The following is a 25,934-nucleotide window of genomic DNA, read 5'->3' on the forward strand; positions in this document are numbered from 1 at the left end:
CTCTCTGTCCGCTTGTGTATGCCCGAACTAGTCCCACAGTTTTTGAGTTATCAATTTGAAATTTTGCACACGTTCTTCACTCACCAAGAAAATACTCATTTGTCGGTATCGCCGATATCGGACCACTATGGCATATAGCTGTCATATCAGACTGAACGACTAAAATTAAGTGCTTGTATGGAAAACTTTTTTATTTGACGAGTTATCGTCGCAAAATTTAATCTAAGGTAATGGCGCACTCCTCGAAGAAATTGTTCAGATGGGATCAGTAGAGCATATAGCTGCCATATAAACTAACTTATTTAAATTAAATGCTTGTATGAAAAACTTTTTTATGATAACAACAAATTTCCTTTAAACTGACCGATCTTGTTTAATTTGTTAGTAACCTCGGCTCGACTGTGTTTAAGTTCGAGTTTGTTTAGATCAAACACCGTGGCTAGAAAGTTGCTTTAAGAAATGCATCTGTGAGAGGTATTATTGCTTCACTGCTACCGAAATTAAGTTTTTTTTTTTGTTATTTTGCTATAAAAACTTGCTTTTTTAAACTGCTCTCACTTTAAATACCTGCTCAACAGCAATATTTTACACTTCAACTGCTGATGTGAATATGCCAGCTAATAGCGTCAAGTTAAAGGTTAATGTGTGTGAGTTATGACGTTCAACACCAAACCAGTAGACGGCTCATGGCAGCGCTATAAACGCTTCGGATAACCTTGTAATAATGGCAAATACTTTAAAACTAAGTTAGACTCAACCGAAAAATGAAAGAAACAGCTATGGCAATGTTTTAATTTCCCTAAGGGCCAAAAGGCGAACGCACACGCTCACGAGGCGGCTGAGCCGGCAAGTAAAACTACTTGCTACGGAAAACTATGTAGTAGAAACTTAAATAAATTCACCCAAAGGACACAATTTCGCCAACGAAATGCTGAAGACCAGCAGCAGAAGGCGCACTTGGTGGATTGAGCAATGCGAAAGCGTGCGGTCTAGCGTTTGTATATATTGTAGTCTAGCAGTATGAGAGTGGCAGTTTATATTTGTCTCACTGTATGTGTGTGTGTGTGTGTGTTGGTGACTACCGCATAGTTTATTAGGTGGCGCGGCGCTGCTAGAAATTGCGTGTGTAGAACAAAGTGTAGAATTCAAAAAGTAAAATTGTGGAAGTAGAATTAGAAGTAGAAGAAGACTGTGGACCAATGCACAAACTGTGGCAAGCAAAGCGTTTACTGCGCTGCTTTTAAGCGCTGTCTTTAGCGGGTGCGTGTATTTGTTGCGCGCGCGCGTAATGGCATTGAAGTAGCAACGAAACGCTTGCGGCGGGACAATTTAGAAGTCTATAAACAAAACAGCTATATTACACATACATACATATACCATATACTTCCACATATAACATACATAAATGTGTATATAGTATATGAAGTCTATTCGCATTGTCAGCGTGTTTGCTTTCTTTTTATTTTATTGCTGTCTCTTTTGCAGACACTGTCATCAGAGTTTGTCAGGCAGCTGAGAAAAGCAAAAACAATAAGTAAGGTTGGACTAAATTCGGGTGTAACCGAAAACTTTAAATTCTCTCAATTCGCAAAAATCAAAGGCGGGGCATATTTTCAGGTGTTGGCAGAACTTTATCATGAAATTAAAAATTATTATTTTTATATAAAATTATAAATATTATTATTTTTATATAAAATTATATTATTATTTTTATATAAAATTATATTATTATTTTATTTATGCGGAAAGTAACAGGAGGCGCAAATACCTATTTAGCAATGCTTTGGGTGTGAACCAACTTCAGTAGTATTCAGTTAGAGCTTAAAACCTACTTAATTTCATTAAAATTTCGTATGGGGACTGGGAGAAGTATTGACCTGATCATAACCACTGTCGCCATAAAGACTGTACATTGTCATAGAAAGTCTCTCATTGATATTGATTAAGATAATTCACCATTATATGCGGTATAAAGACAACAAAAAGTTCGAAATTTTTTATATTAGGTACTTGGGAGATCGGTCCAGTACCTTTTTCATTACTGCATATTCTGAACAGAAAAATATACTCTCAGAGTTTCTTTAAGTACGACACATACTGCCATTAATTTATAAGTAATGAGTAAAGTCAACTGGATGTATGAGAATCCTGATAAAATACGCTCACTCAATTTATTTAAGATAACTAACAAATTGGCCAATATAACTGGTTTAAAGTCAAGGCTAAGGGACTCTTGACCTGAACCGATTCAAGTAATTTTTGACGGCGCACTATTATCAGAAAATTATTTTTTTCAAAATTTCAATAATATATGTCACAGTTTGACGGATTATTTCGATAAAAAGTTCGCAATAGAAACTGAGGTCCAAATATTCGGTATCTGGGGGATGAAATATTTATAGTCCGATTTTGACAATCTTTAGACAGACCTCAAATGCACTATTTGTGCAAAGTTGTATTCCGATATACATATATTTATTGGTGAAAGAATAGATGGAATTTGTTGTGTTATATAGGAAGTAAGCTTGGCTGTATTCTAATTTAGACCATTTTCGCACTGTAACATAGTTATGTACGTTACAATAATGTTACCTACCGAATTTGGTTGAAATTGGTTAAGTACGGGGATATGTGATTTCCCCTAAAAGTGGCTGATATCACGCTCATGATACCGACTCTTATAAAACCCTCTTGTGCCATACTGGAAGTAAAATTTAATGTCTCTACGCAATTTTGGTATTTTTTACTAAAATCGTTATATGGGGAGTGGGCGGGGTTATCATCCGATTTCGCACTGTCGTAATAAATATTTAAAGTATCTGGCTTGTGAAAATTTGGGTGATATTGCTTGAATGGTTTCGGAGATATACACATTAAAAATATAAGTTATCAAACTACAGTTTTGTATCTCTTAATTTGCGGCTTAATTATGGAAATTTATTGGTTTTCGATTAATGGCGTTTTGTGGGCATGGCGGTGGTCCGATTAGGACCATCTGCAACATCGACCTCTATTGGGGGCCAAGAATTATATATATAGCAAGCTTCTTCACGATATTTAAATTTTTACTAAATTTATCGCTTGTAGCAACAGACATACCGACGGACGGACAGACAGTCACTCGGAACGCAAGCCGTCTCATCATCTTGATCAGATCGATAATTCTATATTTATATCGATTATTTTTAGGACAACATTTAGGTGAACAAAACTACTATACTCTGTGGCAATATGTTGCGAGAGTTTAAAAGCAAATATAACATCAACAACAACAACAATTCTACCCACACTCCAACAACACCGGCAGCAAGACCAACGAAGTGCAATTGGTTGCAAAAATAAATTGTATTTTCTTACAAAATTGCGTGACAAAACGGCAATAGTGAAAATGCGACGACAACGCAACAATAACAATAAAAAAACACAAGAAATAAATGGCTTGAAATAAATATCAGCGCGTTTGGTAGAAGTGTTGCGGTGGCAAAAACAATGTCAAGTGTTGAGAGTAAAGCGCGTGTTGTGCAAAAGCGTTAGAATTGTATGAAAATAGTTGTTGTTTTAGTACTTCGTACTTGCTGCAGTAGTTGTTGTAGTAGTTGTAGTAGTGGTGGCAGCAGTGGCAGAGTCGTTGCACTTCACTGGCAACTGATGCACTGCTGCCGCCGCGTCATAGCCGCAAGACAAATGAAGTAAAATACATTTTGAAAATGCATTTGCAGCGCATTTCGCGACGTCTATTTCATTTCAAACAAAAACTAATAATAATAAATAATGTAACGTGAAAAACGTACAAAAAATATATGTGATATATGGTATGCAGTATACGTGTGGTGTAGTAGTAGTGGCTATTTTGCAAAGTTTGTATATGAGAGGTAGGTAGGGAAGTGAGAAATTTATATTTTTCAAGCTCACGTGTAGGTTTAACTTTAAGGGTTTTTTTTTCATATTTCGATAGCTAAAATTCAAAAATTATTCAAAATTATAACTTTTTTAATAACGTGGAAACTTGGTCGGTTTGAGCGGAGGTTATACTTTAAACTTTACTTTGTAGTTAGCCTTGTTAGATATTAACGAATAAGCAAGGCTGTATTAATATATAAATGTATATCGATTAAGTAAAACCACATATTGGGAGCAACAAGAATTGCACATTATCTTTATCTCTATTAATAAAATTTCACAACTTAGGTTAGGTCAGATTATATAAAGAAATTTCACAAAATTTGTTGTGGCGTCTAATATCAATTCCAGCCAATTTCGCGATATTCAATTTTATTCTAGCATAATTTGGACAGTGGATGAAAAGTATCTAGATATTTCCACCACATATTCCTACCAACAGCTCTGACAATTTGCGTCTTCCAAAAACTTTAGCCTCACCTCGTGAGTACTAATATATCCATGTTCAGCTAGAACTTCTATCATGGCGGTGAAATGAACCTTGCTAAGCGCACCTAATTCAATAAACGTCAATTGTTGCACTTTGTTCTTGAAAGATAACGCTACCGCAACGGAGCTGGTCGTTGACCAATGCTTACTGAGCTCACACAAGGTCCACAGATTCAGTGTTAGAATGCAATCGAATCGCAGCACCGAGTCATTCCCAGTCTGATGTGTTTGGGGTAAGGATGTCCTTTCTTGTGAGTACATCTATTTTGCAGTTTCCAACGATTCCGATGTGACCACGTACTCAAACGAGTACGATAACGAAGCAACTTGATTTTATTGCTAGTGAAGTCAGTTGTTCATTGAGTAACCTTCAGCGCACTGTCAACACTTCAAAGCAATGTATGTACTGGTTCCTTAATTGCAATCACTTAAGCTTCAAAGCCTCTTCTCCCACATATTTTTTGTTGCGTATATACGCAGAGTAGAAATCACATGTTCACAATTTCATTTAATTGTGTGAAATCTGTTTTCAGGACAAGGCATTTCACCTCGATATCACCTCAATATCACATTGAAATTATTCGATTTTTGGAACAGTGAAATTCGATGTTAAAACTGAATCACTTCACTTACTATATTTTTATTATATTTCAATTAAGATTTTTCATTAAACGTCTGTGTTTAAAAATTGGACGAGTTGGCGTAACTTGTTATTATGCCATTGTTTCAACTACTGCCCTTGTGTGTCTTAATGAAAGTTTTTGCTGTAATGCTCGAACAGAGCAAATGTGCCAAAGTTGATTTGACTATATAAAATTGGTGATTTTGGCTTTTAAGATGAAAAAAGTTTGAAGATGAGGAACTGGAAGCTCACAGAATCTTTGGGAGCCACTCAAGCAGCCATTTAAAAACGTTTCAAAGCAACCACAATACATTCAAAAGCAAGCAACGTGGTGTTTTCACTTTCTTTAAGCATGTGTTTGAGTAAATTTGTTATTCACATGACAGCATGGAAAGTTGATGCTTTTAACTGCATAGTTTTAGGGACATTTTTTGTTTTGCAGGATGGAAAGTCGATGCTTTTAGTTGCAGTAGTTTTAGTGTCATGTTTTTTTTTTTTTGTTTTTTTTTCTATGCAGTGCTCAACAAGCTGTTGATTCGTTTGTCAGTGCTATGCAGTTTCAGTACCACTGAAAAAGGTTACAAACATGCAAACATACATGTCAAGCTAATAAAGGCGTTATAAATATCAAAAAAAAAAAACAATTTCCATAAATTTATTTTGAGTGACTGCAAATTGCATTTGATTAAAATATGTGTCGCTCTAAAAACATCAAAAGAACTTGTTGAATATCTTATTCATGAATATTTGGTTATCCGAAATTTCTGTGGAAAATTTAAGTACACAATGGCCTAATTTAGCGTATCACAAATCAATGAAGTCAGTTTAAATGTTGCGCTTTTGCTTTGAATTTCTGCTGCAGCCAAATTTTGGCCTCAGTTATATTTTCATAGCAGTAAGCCTTAATACAAATGTTGCTAGTTGGAAAAAATTTTTTTGAGAGTCATTCACAATTTAACATTTATTAATTTCCTTTATATTTTTCTTGATAGTTGCTTTGCTTTGATTGCGACATCTGCCTGTTGTTTTCATTTAAACTTTTTACGTATCATCTTAATTTTCGCATCACCACATTCATTTACTCATAAATATGCACACATGTACACATTCAATTTGCGCAGAATTCTTTGTGGCAACATTTTGCTAACATAGCCGCTACACACAGCTGCACAAATGTACAACTTAATATGTTTTTCTTTCGAATTTTCGCCCACGCTCTTTGCTATTCCAACTTATTATTTTATTATTTTTACTTTTGTTTGCCTTTTGTTATACTCGGTTTGCCACTGATTGTTATTTTTTCCGCTAACTTTTCTACTCATTCAACCCAAAAGTACGAAGCTTACGCAAAAACCAATACTTCGAACGAAGTGTGCTTGTGCGCCTAAAAGACGGCTGCGTTAAATTTACAGTTCATTGATTTTTGCGCAAATTTGCAGAGCTTTTTATTTTACACCGAAGGGTGGAAATGAGAAATCAAAAAAAAATAAAATAAATAAATAAAATAACACAGGCATGCAAATGAAGTGTATGAAATTGAACTTATCGGGTTTTTGTTGTGAATTGCCTTTGAGAAGTTGGGCGCTTTTTTGCCTTTTCGAAGATTATTTCTTGTTTTTCGAGTTTTATTTTTGGTTTTTATTTATTTTTAATTTTTATTTTTTTTTTTGTATTTTTTTTTTTCTTGAAGTGGGTTATGAACTTTTTTAAGCGGAAATAATTTGCGTAGAAACCTATAGGCATGTGTGTGCATGTTTGCTTGTGTGCTTCTACATACATATATGAAAATGCGTGTGTTGGAGAAATACGAGTGATGTGTTTTGTGAAATAATGATGCTGCTATAAATTTATTTACATCTACATTGTTGCGTATATAAGTAGTATATATATATCTATGTGTGTGCGTGTAAGTATACAAGCATACCTCAAATTGGATTTATTTGAGTTTTATCAGCAACATTTTAAATATTTTTTGTGTCAGTAAAATGTATGGATTTAAAAGTTAAGACTAAAGAAGTTCATGGACTTCTTAGAAAAATAAAATATAAAAAATCTTAATTTAGTTATAAGCACTTCAAAATTAATTAAATTTAAGAAAAAAATGTTAACTTCTATAATAACTTTCACATATAAAAAAAATGTCCAGGTGAGAACTTGATTTTGATCGGCCGATTTCTATAGCAGTTAAATGCCAGTTAAAGGTCGGATCTGAATAATTTATTATGACACTGTAGAATTGTGAAAATCGTGAAAATATCTTGTGAAATAAAAAAGCTTTCCTTACAAGAACTTGATTCTGATCGATCAGTTTGTATGACAGCTTGTATGTGCGTTAGTCGTCAGTTTTAAAAAGTTATTCAGTTATATAAGTAATACTCTGGATTATGATCCGTGCCAAATTTTATGAAGATATCCTGTCAGACCAAAAAGTTGTCCATACAAGCAATTGATTCTGATCGTTTAGTGTATATGATTATTGGCTATTTTATATGCTATAGTAGTCCGATATGGGCCCTTTCTTGGGGTGAGAAGGATGTGAGAGCGATATTCCAAAAACTAAGCGACAAGTTCACGTATATACAGACATACGTACATTGCGATATCGACTCAGCTAATCATTTATATACCATACATATATATATTATAGGGTCTCCGACCATTACTTCTGGCTATTACAAACTTCGTGGAACACTAAATATGCCCTATTTAGGGTATATATAATTAAAGCTTACCTACTTGTATATGTATGTACAAATAAGCTACCCCTACGAAGCGATATAGCACTGGAAACTTATATATATATATATCTTTTCTCAGAACTTTCTATGGACTTGTGAGATTTTGTTACATAACACATGTACATAAATTTGCTATCTGAATGCGACACCTGGTAAATTTTGGGTAATGAGGAGATAGTAAAAGTTACTAAATAAAACAGAGTTTGCAACTCCATTCTCGAAATATATTTTTTATATTAGCAGAATTTTTTTTAACCTACGGATAAAACATTTTTACTAATAACTCGTAGACAACCGGTGAAGTCATTTAACTCCCGTCATATGGATTATAATTATATTTATAGCTAAACTAGTTTTTATGTGAATCCTTTTGAGGGCTTCTGCATGTTAGATGTATGTATAGAGTAGCACACGAAAATACTAGCTTACACTTAGAGACCTTCCCATAGGTAAATGAGAGTAAGATATAACGATTTTAATAATAATTTTAATAATAATTTACTTAAATGAAAACTAATGGAATACTATATTTTATGGTCTAATATTAGCTATTTCTAAACTTGGTTTCCTAACTTATTAGAGGTATTTTTTTATAAGTATGGTTTTTATTGATATAATTTTTTGTGTTCATATGAAACAGACTTACTTCGGAATAAGTTTGGAAAAATGTGAAAATTTTTTACCAAATAACGTTCACATTTGGTTGAATGGGTATATTAATAAACAAAATTCTTGCCTTTGGAGTGATGATAATACACAAGCTATTGTTGAGGTGCCGTTAGATCCTCAAAAGTCATTGTTTTGTGTGCTCTATGGGCGGAGGGTATCATTCGTCCATATTTCTTCAAAAATGAAGCCAGCCTTAATGTTATAGTCAACGCTTTGGAGGAAAACCCATGGAGTCATGATTTATACGTTTTATTTTTTCTTGAAAGCATTAAGTCCAAAAAATAGCCTTTATGTGGTAAACTCGTCTTGGGTCTTTGGAATATATTCTACTCTTTTAGAAAATATGTTTGTTGAGGTTAATTGAAAAGTGTTTATACCTGAAATTGTTGAAATAATATATAGTTTATATAAACATGTAAGACCTAGTAAAACGGAATTAATTATTTTTCCAATAAATGGTTTAGCAAAAAACTTCTCAGACAGTTTTGCGTTTGAGTAAGCGCCAAAAATGGACACTAGCGAAAAAAAATACACCATATTTAAAATTTTTGATTCGATAAAGATGTAAACGCAAGCTAGGTGGCTGCAAATGTGAATAATATGTATTTATGGTCTTGATACTGTTACATTATTCAATCACTCGTAACTTTGGTTTCGTCGAAACCATTTTATTCTGGTAATTTCGATGTCAAAGATGCAACTCGTTATCGAAGGCCAATCGAAGTTCGACGGTCGAAAATATGTAATATATACCGTAATGTAAGTGCTGTTTCGATTAGCCGAGAGCTAAAAATTCACAAAAAACCGGATGGTTATTGGTGATGAAAAGTTAGTCACTCTTGACAACCTCAAGTGAAAACGGCTCTAGTCGAATCGAGATGAACCGACTCAAACGGTGGTCAAGGCAGGGTTGCTGGTCGGAAATCATCTACAATGAATTGCTCCGCTAAAGCTCTTTTATTAGCAACAATTGTTCCGTATGAAGAAAGCTATCACCTAGCAGCGACCATCTGTGAGTAATAGGAGAGGAATTGTCTTTCATCAAGAAAATATCAGAACACACACATCGATAGTGACTTGCCAAAAGCTTCGGAAGCATGGTTACAATAATCTAGTGCGAAAACCTTATAGAACAAACCTGGCACCAATTGATTACTATTGCTAATTATTTTGAGGATGAAAATGAGGAATAAAGGTAAATAATAAATGGTATTTAACTTTGTTTAATCAAAATGATCGACATTTTTTATTAAAAGCCCCTTGAAACAACAAAACTAAATATAAATTTATTTCGAAAATTCACGTTTGCGCTTCGCTCAACTTATGGTCAATATATTCGGCCTACTGAGTGTACTATTCGCAACACCATCACCCATCTTGAGACCCAGCATTCATTATTTGATAATATTCGACTGAATGGACCACGTACAGCACACAGTGAAGAAAATATAGCGGCCGTGTATGTATGGAACGACTTGGCGCATTTTACGTAGAGATCTTAAACTGAAAGTGTAAAAAAATACAGCTTATCCAAGAACTGAAGCCGTTCGATCTTCCCAAGCAACATCGCTTCGCTTTATGGGCTCTTGAAAAGTTCCAGAAGTAGATCCGACGTTTTCGAGCGAATTTTGTTCAGCGATGAGGCTCACTTCTGGCTCAATGGGTAGCAACATGAAGAGATACAAGAGCTGCCATTTCATACAGAAAAACAACGGTTTGGTGTGGTTTTTGGGTCGCTGGTATCATCGGTCCATATTTCATCAAAAATGATGCCAGTGAAAAAGTAACCATGAATGGCGACCGATGCATGAAATTCAAACTCATGATCGCGGCCACATTTTTTTTAACAAGACGACACCACTTCCCACACATCACATTAATCAACGGATTTACAGAGAGAACACTTCGATGAGCAGATAATTTCACGTTTTGGCCCGGTCGATTGGTCACCAAGATCGTGTGATATGACACTGTTAGACTTTTTCCTGTGGGGGTGTGTGAAGTCTAAATTATATGCGGACAATTCCGCTTCAATTCAGGCTTTGGAGCAAAACATTATGCGTAACCAGTCGAAAAGCTCGAACGAGTCATCGAAAATTGGACTCAACGCATGGACCATCTGAGACGTAGTCGCCAACATTTCAATATTAAAATATAAATGCCAAAGAATGTTCTTTCGAATGATAATAAACATTCCCCAATGAATTTGAATTTTCTGTGTTTTTTTTTTTAAAAAAGTAGGTAAGCTTCCTTTATTCTTCAAGTTTTGCGAAAACTTCAAATATTAATTCGAAAATTTTCGTAATATTTTTTTGAAAAAAAAAATTCAACAATAACAAAAAGTTAAATGACACTAAAAAAAATAAGAAGAATATTTGCTGCATCATCTTGTTTATCAACGCTTTTAGTACGAATTTAATTTCCGCACAAACACCGGTGAGCATGCACACAGGCACACATACACACCTATGTATATATTCGTGTATATAGCTGCTTAGCGATTGAGATTCACAAAGTGCAAATACTTTGCTTGTAGTTTGCTCCAAACGATTTTACACCACAAAAATTAAGTTTTCACACAAAGTTTCTGGAAGCCGTCGACGCCGCCACTGATGACAGCATTTCCTCTGTCTCTATTTTAAAGTCATGCTCTTGTAGGTGTGTGTGTGTGTTACTGTTTTACTTTTTTTGTGAAATTGCAAATTTGAAAAGTTTTCAATGTAAGTGCGATTTTGAAATGTCGAAACTCAAAACATTCAACCACAAAATGGTTTTTGCTGAATGGAATCGAGTTGCCAACTTCAACATTTTCCTTTCGGCTTCATTGGCTTGGAGATAGGGCGGAGAGATTTGTGCGCACGTGTTTTTAGGGTGAGCGCACATTTTTGTTGGAAAGTGGCGGTGAGTACATATATATATGTGTATATATTAGGATGGGTCAAAAAATGGTATTATTTAGTGAAATAATGTGGAAAATTGTAAAAATTAGTTTTTAAGAGTTTAAAAAGATTTGTTTGAAGTTAAGGTTTTTCTCATACATAAGGAAAATTCCGAAAGGAACAGATGTCTCAGGGTGAGATGGAATGGCTTATGTCATGCAGGATCACTAAGATTAAGTGCAAGAGCTCCGAAGATAAACACGCACGCTTTTAGCGCACACGGTCTTGAAAAGACTGCAGGGCGGTTGTTGGCCTAGTCACAGGACACAACCTACTGTTATCACATGCGAGCTGGATGGCCATTAGTAATGACGATACAAGCAGAAAGTACGGAGAAGCTCTGTCACATACCCGACACACAATACTTGGTACCAATCAGGCACCAAACCTTGAATAACTGTCCACAAAAAGCTTAACGGGTATAAGTAATTTCATTGAGAGCACCAAATGGTTTGAGCGCAACGATGAAACGCGATAACAAAATTATCATATAAGGTCCCACGACAGTGTATCAAAATGGCGCATTCAGCGCTAATTGAGAATATGGTGGCAGCACTCCTACCTACCTACGTACCTATAACGTAACCTAATCTATTGTCCAAGACAGCGGTATAAACTGCGAACAATTTTTTTAATTCATTCAATGTTTTTTTTCGACGATATTTTCACGGTATTTAAGGAAAAATATTAAAAGTTTTGTTTTTCTCCGCACTAATGTATAGAGAAATAGAGAGAGGGCACTTTACCACTTTTTTCCGGTGGTATCATAATGGCCTAGGTGCGTCATTAGATAGCCACTCTACCTACCTACGTAAGCATGTCATATCTAACTTTGCGTATAATTGTTGCCACTTACCTTGTTGCCAGATCGCGATGCACGAAATTCATTTGCTCTAAATGCTTCATGCCCGATGCAATTTGCGTGGCTATGTACACCAAGCTGCCATAACTGTATATATATATATATTAATATACATGTATGTATGTATTGCAATAATCAGCGGCATTATTATCCCCCAATTTTTAGTTGGATTTTGCCATACAACGCATGGCCACGTGGTGTGAGGGGAGACATTTTAGTTGTGGATGCGTGTGTGTTTATGTTTTTAGGCGAGCATGTTAAAAGTTTTGCGCCATCAATCCAACACACATATACACACATAAATACAGCAGATAAGGCAACCCAACAACAACAACATAAGTGTACGTTGCCCAACAAAGCAACAAAGTTGAGACGAAGCAAAATGCCGGTAACGTTGACGTCGGAGTTTACAATGTTACGATGTTGTTGTTGGTGTGTCGTTGTAACATTGTTGTTGGTCGTTTTGTTGTACATTATGCCACATATATTTGTTTGGTGAAAATTATCGACACGAGACCGGAAGCGTGGCAGGACAAGTCAGGAAAATTAATAATAATGCGAATGATCATTATTGCGTTTGCCGGCGTTTGTTGGCAGTTATGTTGTTTGTTGTTGTTATGGTGTTTTTTCGGTAAGCAGTGGCAGTGGCGACCAAAAATATTTTCAACATTTGTTGTGTTATTTATGTTGTTGTTGTTATTTTTGCAGACGCCGCACGGTGTGGAAGTCGTTGAATGTGTCAACGTTGTTATTGTTGTCGTCGTCGTCATCATCAGCCAAACGGAAGTCGGAAACAAGATAAAGCGCAAAGGATGTAAAAAGAGAAATGAAATGAAAAGTTTGTTAAATATTTTGCTGAGGTTATGTTGGTTATATATATAAATTGCATGTGTGTGGTGACATTTACAGTTAGTTTGGTGCGTTTATGGCTTAAGATATTTTTGATACTTCAGTTGTGAGTGTCTTGTTTAAAATATATCGTATGTTAAGCTCAGACATATTCGGTAATGTTTTATATGATTACACACTGAATATATTTTTTAACAGCCAGACAACAAGCAGCAAATTTCGAAGACCTTTCAAATGTATATACATATATGTGTATATAGGACTTTTTAATAAGAGTGATATGATTAAAAACAAAAACACACTAGTTGTTTCTGGACGGTGTTTTACCATAGAATATCAAAGTAAGTTTTCAGCAATAGAGTTTGTCATTCAATACCAATACAGTCCGAGCGTTCTTGTTCTCCAATTAAACTCAATTAATGAAGCTTGCATATTGCTCGTTCCTTGGTATATAGAGTACCATTATATACTCATTATGATCGCCAACGTTGTTTTTTGGTTTTTCTTCTTTACTTTCTTCTTGGTTTCAGTAATTCAGTATAATCAGAAAAATAGGTGTTTAGCCCAGGTTTCCTAGTTTGTTGGTGGGGTTGCTACCTTGGCTTATGAACCAGCCATAAAAATATATACGTTAATAACGCGTGCCGCATGTTCCAAGGCAGACGCCCGCTATAGCCGTCACTATCATGTGAACAGTTGCTACGATCACCCTCGCAGAAGGTTTGTATTATGTGTATTTTTTTAGCTTCGGAACTCTTCTGCGACCTCACCGACTTGGGAGGCCTTGCCAGTAGCTAAGCTAACGCCGACATCACTCTCAAGATGATTGTACTTACTGAGTTCCCTCATCGCGGCATTATAATAATCTTCGAGATGGCTTATTATGAAATTATTGAGTATTTAAAGTCGTTTTAGTCTGTGACCGATTAATTTTTTTTTACACAAATATTATTTTTGTAATTCTACTTGTATAATCTTTTGTTATGCATTAAGCCAATCTTTGGTTTAAGTTCTGAGTATTTTCTTTATGCCTTATGTAAAATCAACAAAATAAACAAGCAGATACTGAGTGATCCGGGAAAAAGTCGTCAAAATCTTAATTGTTGATTAATTGAAGACTTAAATTTACCGGGTTTTCATGAAAATGTTTGAAAAATTAAGACAAAATGTAGACTTTACTCTCCGTTTAAGTATTATCAAGCTAAGTACAGACAAGATCTTAACTAGTACTGAGTACCAAACTTATGAAGAATGAGGTAAGAAGAAATCCGATAACGCGACAGTATAGAGTATTATTTATAAATAGGTAAAATATTTTGCAAAGTATAGAGAACAAGCTGGACTCTACTGCATCAGCAGGCAACGTAAACAGCCAATCAGCAATCAAGGCAATGACTAAAGAGTCTCATCAGGAACAAGCGGCTTAACTTCTACTGGGTACAAGGAAGGTTAAAACGCGCTGTTATAATATAACGGTTTGCAAACTGCAAAAGCAGCAGATCAAAAATACACATAGTTCCTACTCATTCTTGAGAGAAGGAACTGTAAGGACATGATTGGAACAGTCACTGGTCACAGTCTGGTGGCGGCACACCTCTGCAGACTGACATTTCTATCTTTTGGCACTTATAAAAAAACTTCAATCTTTTGGTATTTATAAAGATATATCAATGTTGAAAAAGAACAAATTCCTCAATATGTCTAGTACTGCTAGAAATGTAGTAAGTGTTAACGCACAATCTTAAAATTGGCATTCCATCCATTCACACAACATCACTTTACAGCACACTCACTCACCTTAAACTCTTATTTGTCATAATACCCGCTTGTAGACTATGCGTCGTCTCGGCTACATGCTCCTGCAGAAATTGATTTAAGTCACCCAGACATTCCGAGTAATCGAATACCATGCAAATAGGCTCATCACGCAGGCAGGCGCCAAGTAAATGCGCCACATTCGGATCGTTGAGGCGGGCGAGCTGTTTCGCCTTGTTGCGAAACTCTTTACGCATATGATCGGGCGCGCCGGGTCGGAGTGTGGCGACTGCTACCAAATTGGCGCTGTGTAAGAGAATTATGGAAAAGTAAATTTTAGATAAATAAATAATAGTAGTTTAAATAGGAAATGTTTTATGTCTATCTAATAATCTATTATTGTATTTACATCATCAAGTAGCTATATTAAACTAAGAGGAGGATTTTGTTGTTGGATGCATGCATTTTTTGAAGCAGATCGATAACTTTGATTGTTTTTTTTTTCTTTAATATGTTCTGAGATTTACATATCGTGTACATAGTGTTTTTTTTTGATAATAATTTATAAATCTATATTAAAGGAATTCATTAAATAAAACTTGAGTTTTCTTCGAAGTTCACTGAAGAATATCGCATATATACTTGTATGGGTATTTCCGGTTCTAGGACTAATAAAAGGACTAGGACTAAAGAGTTTTTTTAGAAGAATTAAAATTATTAGATAAAATTTTTTTTTTAATAAATTAAATTTTTAATTAAGGATTATTGCTTTGCAGAAAACTAATAAAGGGTGTTTTTTTTTAAACATGTGATTTTCAAGAAGAAATAAAGCGCATATAATTTAATATTATGACCAAGAATTTAGCCTTAATATAAAGATAAGAGTCTGCGACTGTGTTTTAAACTTGATATTGGGCAAGTGACGGCTGGTTCCAATAAATTCCAGCCGGGAAGTCCAATTTTGGAGCACTTTTTGAGAATTTTATATTTGAAGAAATATAGACCAATGATTCCCTTTGCCCATGGAGCACACCAAACAGTGACCGTCGGAGGATGTAACGGCGTCTCAATAATGGCTCGTGGATTATCATCACTCTAAATGCGTCATTTTGGTTTGTCAACATACCCATTCAACCCTAAGTGAGTTTTATCGCTGAACAAAAAAAGACCAATTTCGAAAAAAGTATTGCCTCATTTAAAGCCACACGTCTAAAAGAAATACCACTAACATTTCGTAAAAAACCGGATAGATTTCTTTACTAAAGAAAGAAAGGAAGTGATCAGGTGTACTGTATTATGAGCTTCTACGATCGTGTGAAATCTTTAAGGGGGAACGCCAACAACTCATCAAATTGAAGCGACCGATTGCCGAAAAATGCCGGAATTCGTGACTAGAGACGATACAATCATTTTTCATAATTTGGAAAACAGCGTCGGGTAAGTTTTGCCTAATCCGCCTTATAGCTCAGATCTTGGCTCTTCTGGCTGCTATTTGTTTCGCTACAGAAGCAACCACTGAAGTACGCTTCTCATCAGACCAGGGTATCAGAAATTGGTTTGATTCATTCTTGACCGCCAATACGATGTGATGGGATCCAAAAATTGCAAGAATACTACAAGAATGCTACTGTACATGTTTTTCTTAAATAAACGCCGCAGTGGTTATAGCCGCAAAATGTGGCAACAGGTTTCCGGTCAGTGGCGAAACTTGATTAAATATGTTGTGGAAAAATTAAATTAATTATTTTATCCGTGTGTTCTCTGCCAAAATGGTATTTGAGAAAGTATATTGAAAAAAATTTAAAATGACTAGACCAGCGGCAGCGTTAGAGAGTTAAAATATTTTTTGAAAAGTTGTATCCGGCTACCGGAGCATTTTTCTGGTAGAAGTAGCTGCTATTAAGGTGGCGGTAGACGTACTGCTACGAAGTGCAGCCTCTTTTATGGGGGTGAACATTCACGTCGACAGCATCGAGGAAATACTAGCACTGAGCGCGTTAATTGTGCACTTAAAGCTAGTCAAGAAGTGTCTGTCCGCACTAGAAATAACATCAAGCTACTTTATTATCAGACTCGTTTGGCTGCCTGGTCATAGCGGAATCGCTGGCAACTGCAAAGCTGAAGAGCTAGACAAAGGGGGCACCCTCGCACCGCTCGCATTGGAAAGGGGCCGAGTTGGATCTTCATTGGCATTTTACGTTCTAGACACTGGGTCAATGAACCTAGCGTGCGCTTAGCAGGCGCTGGTCGACGACTCGCTCCTGCGCGATTGCAAGATCCTTTGGCCTAGAGTAGAATGCGGAAGATCTTCTAAACTACTTGACGCTAGTAAAGTTCATCTTGCTGCAATCATATAGGTTCGTACTGGACATTGTTCAATATGCATTCATGCGCTAAGACTAAAAATCTTGACGAACGCGATTTAGAGTTTTATGTAACACCACGGACCGGCAAAACATACAAAAAAATTCTTGAGTGAATTTTTGGTTCAAAAGCACTCAAGCTAAAATTTAAACTGGTATCACAGTAAAGAAGAACAGCTTGCGCAAACCCCCCACTATTTATTTATAATTGAATTCTCATTTAAAGCCACTTAACTTAACTACTTTTTTTCTGAAATAAAGTATTAATATACTTGCAGTTTTTATGAATACAGATTTGTCAACTGTCCGTTGCATTAAAATGATTAAATTGTCAAGTATTTTTGTAATATTTCTACGAATTTCATAATAATAATGAAAATGCATTTCACAGAATTTTTTGATGATGATTTAATACCAAATGTTGTATATATGAAACCAACATGTCATAATATGAAATAAAATATGAACGCACACATACATACGCACACCAAAGCAATCAGAAATGCAATACCGGCAAGTGAGTAATAGAGAGCGTGGTAGAGCTGATAGAGAGAGCCGGTCGATGTATGTACATATAAAGGACATTTGTGAAATGATAGCAATTTTGCAGCTGCCAAATGACCTGCAATATCATAGGTACGCAAGCAGCAGCAGCAGCAGCCGACTTGGCTTAATCTGTATTCGTGTATATGCATGTGTGTGTCAATTTCGCCTATCTGCTGCTGGTCTGGTCGTTAGGTCGCACGTTCGTGTGTTGGTTCGCTGCATTCGGTCGTTGTGTGTCACATTGCGGCAGCATATAAAATTGTGTTGCGGTCATAAAACCTCAAAGTGCATTATGAACGTTATCCTTGTTGCGACAAAACAGGATATGTGAAATAATTAACATGCTCATAGTTGCACTAAAATGACCAGAACATACACACACATACATGTATATGTATATATGTGGATGTATATGTATGCATGTCAGCTGGTTACACGAGCAATATGTCGGACTTTCAGTTATATACTTGTATAACCATCTATATACCTATAACCGAGTTGAGTCGGTTGCGGTTAGCCTGCTGCATATTGCATATGTTTGAGTGCGGTGTATGCCATGTTACGACGTCCTTATCGAGGCTCTTGAGTGGCTTTATTGAAATTGTAATATATGACAGAAGTCAAATTCGTGGTTCAAATATATTGCCAAGCACTCGCAATGACGTCTAACTATACATATATTCATTGATATATAAATATTATTCATATCAGAACTGCACAGCGCTATATTAGAAGACAGCCTTGCACAAAGCCGCCACAAAATGTTATGAGTGAGCAATGTAAATTAAACATATTAATATTGGTACCTATTCCATATATGTTTGAGTTTATTAAATTATATTTATGAAAGTTCGATTAGGTGTATAGCAAATCTATTATTTCATATCCGTATGATCTTTACGCGATGCATTACGAAGGCTTTGTAATGATTTTAAGGCTATAAGGACTCTCTGAACTTCAAGCGTCTCTTTGAATTACATCTCCAGTGAAGGAGAGAAGGGGCGTTCGGAGAACAACGGAGAATTTTGAAAACTCCGGGCCTGGTACCGTTTCAATGTTTTGGAAATTTTTTTCCAATAATTCACACATCCCCGCAGCCTGGTTTTCTCTCTACGGCCCGGTATATATAAGTCCACGAAAAAACATTTTCAGTTGAGTCACAATATTAGTAACTTTGTGTACAAAAAATTTCGAATGCCTGTAATTTTTTGGATATTGACTCTTTAGTCAACGGTGGTCTACTTTGAGGACCTCCAGAAAGCGTATTAAAAAACTAGCTAAAGACGTTGGCGTATAGCTGAGTCAAAAGAGTATAGCTAGCGAAGGAGTCTGGGCCGAGAAATAAATGCAAAGTTCTACGTTCTTCTTTTGGCTAAAAAATGATAGTTCTAGTTCGTAATACTTTGCTAGGTTCATTGACAAGTTAAAACTTCTTATACTACAGATAAGTGTGATCCCCTCTCTGTTTCTTAACTTTTTATGAGAGCGAAAATTTGAGGTAAGGCACCCAATAATAGTTAGGTTTTTCCGCCACAAACTGACATGAGGCTTGCTCTCTCCTTACCTATTGAAGTACTTGCTCTTGGCAAGGTTCATCTCGCCACAATGGTTGGAGTACTCACTGAAGACTGTTCTATTGGCACTAACGAGGTAAGATTCAATAATTTTGAGAAAGCAAATTGTCAAGGCGCTTTTTCGATATGCGACGATCTTTCTGATCTACACTTTGAGATTCTGGGAATCCCAACGAACAGGCGTCTCTAGCTGTCCAAGTGGTATTACACCGGTCAATGAAAAAACATTTTTTTTTAGGTTTAATTTTTCATGCTCAAATTCTATTCTAGATTTTGAAAAACACTGGAATATTAGTTTTAGCTCTTCAAGCTTGCTTTAGCCTGATACGAATAGGCCTGTTTTCCTCGTACGAACATTAAAGAAGAAATAAGAAAATGCCTACAGAAGCTAATTAAATAAAATAAAATGTTTTTCCTTTATTTTAGTCTAGGAGAAACTGAAATTTAACATGCCGAAGTCGGACCCAAAAATCATGTCGACCGGTGTTATTCTTGGTCTACGAATATCAGCTTCTTTAACTAACCTAACGCAACTCTTTTTTATGACAAGTGGGGGAGAGGGTAGTAGCTATATCTTTAATGTCAAATAGTGGTCGCTCTGTTGGTTTTTTATGAGTTGATAATAGATTTTTAGGTATTCGAAAGCAATACTTTTCCAATTCTACAATATAGGTCAAGTAAAGGACGGATAGTATGAAATATAATTTTTTCTACTGAAAATTGGTAATTTTCCAAACAAACTGTCCATACAATGCCACAAGTTATATTTGAAATTAAGTTTTTCCACGAAAATATGTTTAATTGAAAGTTTAAATTTAATTAAAGTCACCAGTATGCTTGTCGTCCAACTAGTCGTGCTGTGTCCTCGCTGATTAATTCATTTCATATCCATAAGAATATTAACAACCACAAGGTAAAGAGTAAATTAAAATATGCCAATTCACGTTGTTGTTGTTGTTAGCATTATTGTTGCACAGTACAGGTAAAATTGAATATGAGCAAATACCGACATTTGTGGTTATGAAGCCGCAAAACTCGTAATAACACCATCATACGAAGCAGTTCATACTGATACTCTTAGCACAGCAACAACAAAAAATGGCTGTGTATGTGCATGTGGTAGGTAAAAAGAGCAAAAAGTCAGTTATGATGTGTGGCAGACTGATAAAATATTGATGGACATTCGGATAGACAGTTAGCAGACGTACAATGGACACAAACGATGGACAATATAAAGTGTAGAGGATATAAAGCATTTCACGTGCATGCTAATGGTATACCCGTGTATAAGTGTAAGTATTAGGGTGAGCTGAAAACTAACTTACTGAATTTAACGGTTAAAAGGTATGTAGAGAGAGAAAAAAAATAAAACAGTTGTGAAAATTTTTAGCTTATTTCTTAAAGTTGTCGATGAGCATTCAAAGTTTTCTCATGGAAAAAAAGTCTATTTTCTTGAAATATACCATACTGGTTGAACCAATGGGCGTACACTTTTTATAGAGCATATAATTTCCTAAAGAGTCTAACTCTGATGATGAGTTTTCTCAATTCGAAATTTCGTTAGGTATGAAAATTTTTAATCAAAACCACCAAAACTGCATATATTGATTTTTTTCACTTTTTAAAGCTATTAAATTTACAAATAATAAAATTCAAAAAATACCCCTGAAGTAGAGTTTTTAGAAAATTTTAGGGTCTTTAAGAACCTGCTTTTATAATATTGTATTCTAAACCGTTCGAAAGTTATGATAGTTTTAATAAAAAGATATTTCTTACGTGGAAAACCTTAAATACTCACCGACTGAAAATTAATCTAAAAGTTTTTCCTTTCAGCATTATTATTTCACTTTATATAGATCCATTTTAATCCACAAATTCGTTAGCCTAGATTTTGGCTCACCCTAATATGTATGTCCATAGATGTGTGCTTATTGGAAAGCAGGCACAGATGGTGACTTTATTATTGTTGCCCAGATGAATGATAAAAATGGAAAATTAACATAGACACATTGCAGAGACACGTAAATATGAATGGACAAGTTGGAGTGCGAGTCAAGCACTATGGATAGATAGGCTAGTATACTGCACAGGATGCAGTACGACACGATAAGACTGGTGAGAACATAAGTGAATGGCATACAACTTGACAGGTTAGGATATGCGATGGAATGTGGTGGTATAAGACTAGATAGTTTGAGTTAGCAGGGGGGTATGCACATTTATAGGTGCGTCAGGTAAGCAGTAAATTTTTATAGCCAGGAATCGCATAGGTGTTATGAGAATAGGCAGTTAAAGACTGAGTAGTAGCTGAGCAGGAAATTGTCCGATTAAAGTAGTATGATTGGTGGTTATCTCTTACTTTTTTTGACATGTTGCAAGTGTTGTCGCTTTGTAGAAAAAAAAATTGTTTTATGTAGTGATTTGTAAGGTAACTCGAGGATTGTCCAGAATGGGGTTTGGTAGTGGAACTCACTCAAATTTGGATTCACGATATTAGACGAACTGAGATTTAAAACTTAGGGTCTGACATACATAGGAAGTACTTGAGAATATATTAGTGCTAAATTTGGTGAAGTATCTTCTCTTATTTGTGGATTGAGTTTAAATTTTGACCAAAAAATGCAGCTACCTTCAAGTTTGAAACCTTCTGCTGCTGGATTTCAAGGGAAGAATCCTATTCCAGACATACACATGAAAGTTTGGCAAGCGTCGAGGAGTGACCACAGATAGATAAAGACTCTATGTAGGTATACTTTGAATGAAAATGAGAACGCACCTTTGTCCGGATCGTGATCAAGCAATTGACCACTGAAAAATGCGAGAGAGAGAGAGTATATCCAAGGGAGTATGTTACGTTGAAACACTTTTCTCACTTCTCATCTTCGCTCAGCTGGTTCTGAAAGCACGCAACAAAAATATTTTACTCTTCAGATACTTCACTATTGGCTTGTCAAACTAAAAGCTTTTATATATATAGAAGCACTTGATTCCAATCGTTCAGTTTGTATGGCAGCTATATGCTATAGTGATCCGATCTGATGAATTTCTTCGGAGATTACATTGTTGCCGATATTAGCTGTTCTGACAACTGAACAGCTTCTTGGTGAGAAAAGGACGGGTGAAAAATTTCAGATCGATATTTCAAAAACTGAGGACTACTACGAATATATACAAATGTACAGACGGTTAATTTCTTGAGAGTGAACTTTTTTGATGAATCATATGAGTATATACTTGTATATGAATTTTGCAGCCTTTCGAAAGATTTATTTAGAGTTATGTATCTTCCGGTTTGTAATCCTCATAGTCAATATGTGGAATATTGTTAAAGAGACAGTGCTTTTTAGAAAACAGAGTTTTATATTAGTAAGGATCCCCACTAAGATATTCCTCTACTTCTAATATGATTTAAACAGATATTCCTTGAGGTAAACACAAATATCTAAAATAAGTCAGTATACTCAGCGAAATATCTCAAAAATATCAAGGTCTTGAGGTAACTTAATAAATCCTTGGGAATGAATGATGAAACGATCTCATCAGTATATTTTTTTACATATACATGTATTGTATACATATAAAGGCAGGCAATTTTCTATATTTGTCTAATAAATATTCCAAGAAATAATAAATTGTCTTTTTTTTCTGTATTTCCCATCTACAAAAAAAAATTTACATCACAAGAAAAATGATCAAAAAATCCCAGCTCTACAATAATTTTAACAAAACTAAGTTCTGTCGACTCCGAAAATATGCACCTGTCACAAGTAGAACAATGCATATAAAACATCCTTTATCCTGCACGTCAGTTGCATTGGCGTGCATTGCACAAATTTGTTACTCATACTATGCATGCTATTGTCATTGTTGTTGTTGTTGTTGTTGCTATACTCAACAATGTCATAATAAAAGCTTCAATTAAAACTTGCACGAAATCAAAGGTAGACAAATGGCGTTGTGGTCGCCCGAACAGACGACGAAACAATAAAGGCACACACGCTTGCATGAGAGGAAGGAATCGTAGACGAAGGCAGGAACAACATACATATCGAAGGATGGCAGTATACATGTATGGATAGCTGTGTGCGTGTGTTTGCAGCTGTATAACGGTTTTATTAACTGTCGTTGGTGATGGCATAGTGCCAATGGCTTTGCGGACGCAACTATAATAGAATTTGTGATGAGCTTACGCTGTTGGCGGATGAGAGATGGAGATTTAAGAATGCTGAGTATGTGGAGACAAAAGCGGAAATAAAATAAAGATAAATACTAAATGAAGGGTTATGAAGGATATAGAAATAAGTGGAATTAAGTAAACTAAAATAAAATTAAAAACAAATAAAATAAAATAAAACCAAATAAAATAAAATAAAACCAAATAAAATTAAATAAAACAATATAAAATCAAATAAACAAAATAAAATAAAATAAAATCAAATAATATTGTAAAAGAAAAATTAAATAAATAAAAATAAAATAAAATAAAATAAAATTGAATACAATAATTGATATAATAAATTTATATAAAGATATAAAGTACAAATAAATGACTTGAACAATTAAAAATAATTTATATAATTAAAATTATGTAATAAAAACTAAAAAAAATTTAAACAATATAAATAAGTTTTTTAAAGCTAGTTAAATTAAAAAAAAAATTAAAACAAAGTATAAATTAAATAAAATTTATTTTATTTTAAAAAGTACAAAAATAAATAAATAAAAATTAAAATGGTTATAAATTAATTAATAAATATAAAATATAATATAAATTAAATAAAACTAAAATTAATTTATTTGAATAAATTATTTTACTTTAATTAAGTTAATTTAAACAAAATAAAATTATACAAAAATTATGTATATAAAATATAGATATAATATACACATTAAAAATTATTTAATAATAAAAAAAAAAATATATATAACACAACAAATATGCTTAAATAAAATATATTAAAAAATTAAAGTCAAACAAACAGGCTTAAATAAATTAAAAAAAACTACGCTAATATAAAAATTTAAATAAAACTAAATAGGAAGGCTAATAAAAAAAGTAGAATGACAGGAATTAAGATAAAAGTTAAGTTGAGTTAATAAAAATTATATAAAATTATAAAACAATTTAAATAATTATAAAATAAATAAATAAAAATAAATTGAAATTTTTATTATAATAAATAAGAGTAAATAAAGTTAAAAATTTGATTTTATATAAAATTCATTGGTGAAAACTAGAAATAGAATAAATTGGTTAATATAAATTAAATATAATTAAATTAGTTGAAATACATAAAAATTAAATTAACGAAGTTAAAATATATTAAAAACTAGATTAGAGTAAACCTAAATATAAAAGAAGACAAACGAAATGAAAATACATTTAAAATAATAATAAAAGAGAATAAAATATTAAATTTAATTTGATCAAAATTAAGGAAATAAAACGTATACATTTAAATTAACTATGTTAAAACATAGTAAAAAGTGTATATAAAATATACCAAATTATTTTAAATTAATACAAACAAAAATTAAATTGATTAAAGTACATATTAAAAGTAAAAGTGTATAATTAAAAAAAAATAATAAATAATTTACATGTATTAACATAAAATGGATTAAAAAAATTATTTTAAATTTATAATCAAATTATTTTTGTAAATCAAAAGCAAAAAAATTAATTAACATATATTAAATGAAAGTAAATTTAATTACTGTATTACTGCGCTATTTTTAAGAAAAACATTTTTTTGATATACATTAAAAGGCAAAACCATTCTTTATAATCCAGTAAACTTTTAAGGATTGTGTGAAAAAATTAGTTTATATAATTTATGAAAACGAAATTTCTAACCAAGTCATATGAAAATCAATGAGCAAAAATTGCGAAATAATAAAGTGCAAGCTTTTTATTATTCCTATTTGCCTTTTTTACTGCAAAAAGTTTTTAAATTTTATTTTTAAACAATCTACATATTTCATATTCATTTTGAAAACTTTGTGGTTTTTCGGTGGATATCCCTATATTGGCATTCCGATTGTGCTCTCTTTTTTTTTTGTGGCAATGTAATCACAACTTTTGCACCTTTTTCCCATCTATACACCCAATATTATGCAATATTTTACATTTTCCTCATTTTTTAATGCTACGCTATTGGTTTTGTGTTTGAAATTTTTCGGTTTAGTTCTATTTAATTTGTTGCTTTGTGGTCAATGTGGTTGGAATTTGCAATTTTATCGACCACTTTTTTACATATATATATACTGATGTGTATGTGTCACATTCTAATGCATTTTTATATCTTAACTACAGTTGGGTGTATATATATGTACATTAGGGTGTCCGCTATTCATTATATAACATGCGATTTTTTGATATTTTGAAGAAGATTTTTTTTGAAGATTTTAAAAAAGTAAATCTAATACAAAAATTTCCGCTTTACAAAAAAGGTTACAATAATATTTTTCGTAAAATCATTGCTTTAAAAGTTATACGTAGTTGTATTATACATGAAATGACCTGAGCCTTCATACAAGTGATTTATACACTCTGAGTTGCTCATACGACATGGTGCACTATATGAATAGTACACTACATTTGATGCATAACTTTAACTGCGTATAA

The 25,934-nt window shown here is 33.8% G+C and overlaps 1 protein-coding gene across 3 annotated transcripts in view; it reads right to left on the reverse strand.

Annotated features, from left to right (window-relative positions):
* Ddr (discoidin domain-containing receptor 2) overlaps nucleotides 1–25,934 on the reverse strand; it is a 398,282-nt gene that overhangs the window by 136,502 nt on the left and 235,846 nt on the right. For all 3 annotated transcript variants that reach the window (XM_070106981.1, XM_070106980.1, XM_070106982.1), the window contains exons 14-15: nucleotides 14,866–15,129; nucleotides 12,214–12,306 (exon numbers count right to left, since the gene is read on the reverse strand). In XM_070106981.1, coding sequence (XP_069963082.1) covers nucleotides 12,214–12,306; nucleotides 14,866–15,129 — 357 coding nt within the window. The remainder of the gene's footprint in view (nucleotides 1–12,213; nucleotides 12,307–14,865; nucleotides 15,130–25,934) is intronic.

The sequence above is a fragment of the Bactrocera oleae genome, chromosome 3 (genome assembly GCF_042242935.1).
Source record: "Bactrocera oleae isolate idBacOlea1 chromosome 3, idBacOlea1, whole genome shotgun sequence".
Classification (NCBI taxonomy): Eukaryota; Metazoa; Arthropoda; class Insecta; order Diptera; family Tephritidae; genus Bactrocera; species Bactrocera oleae.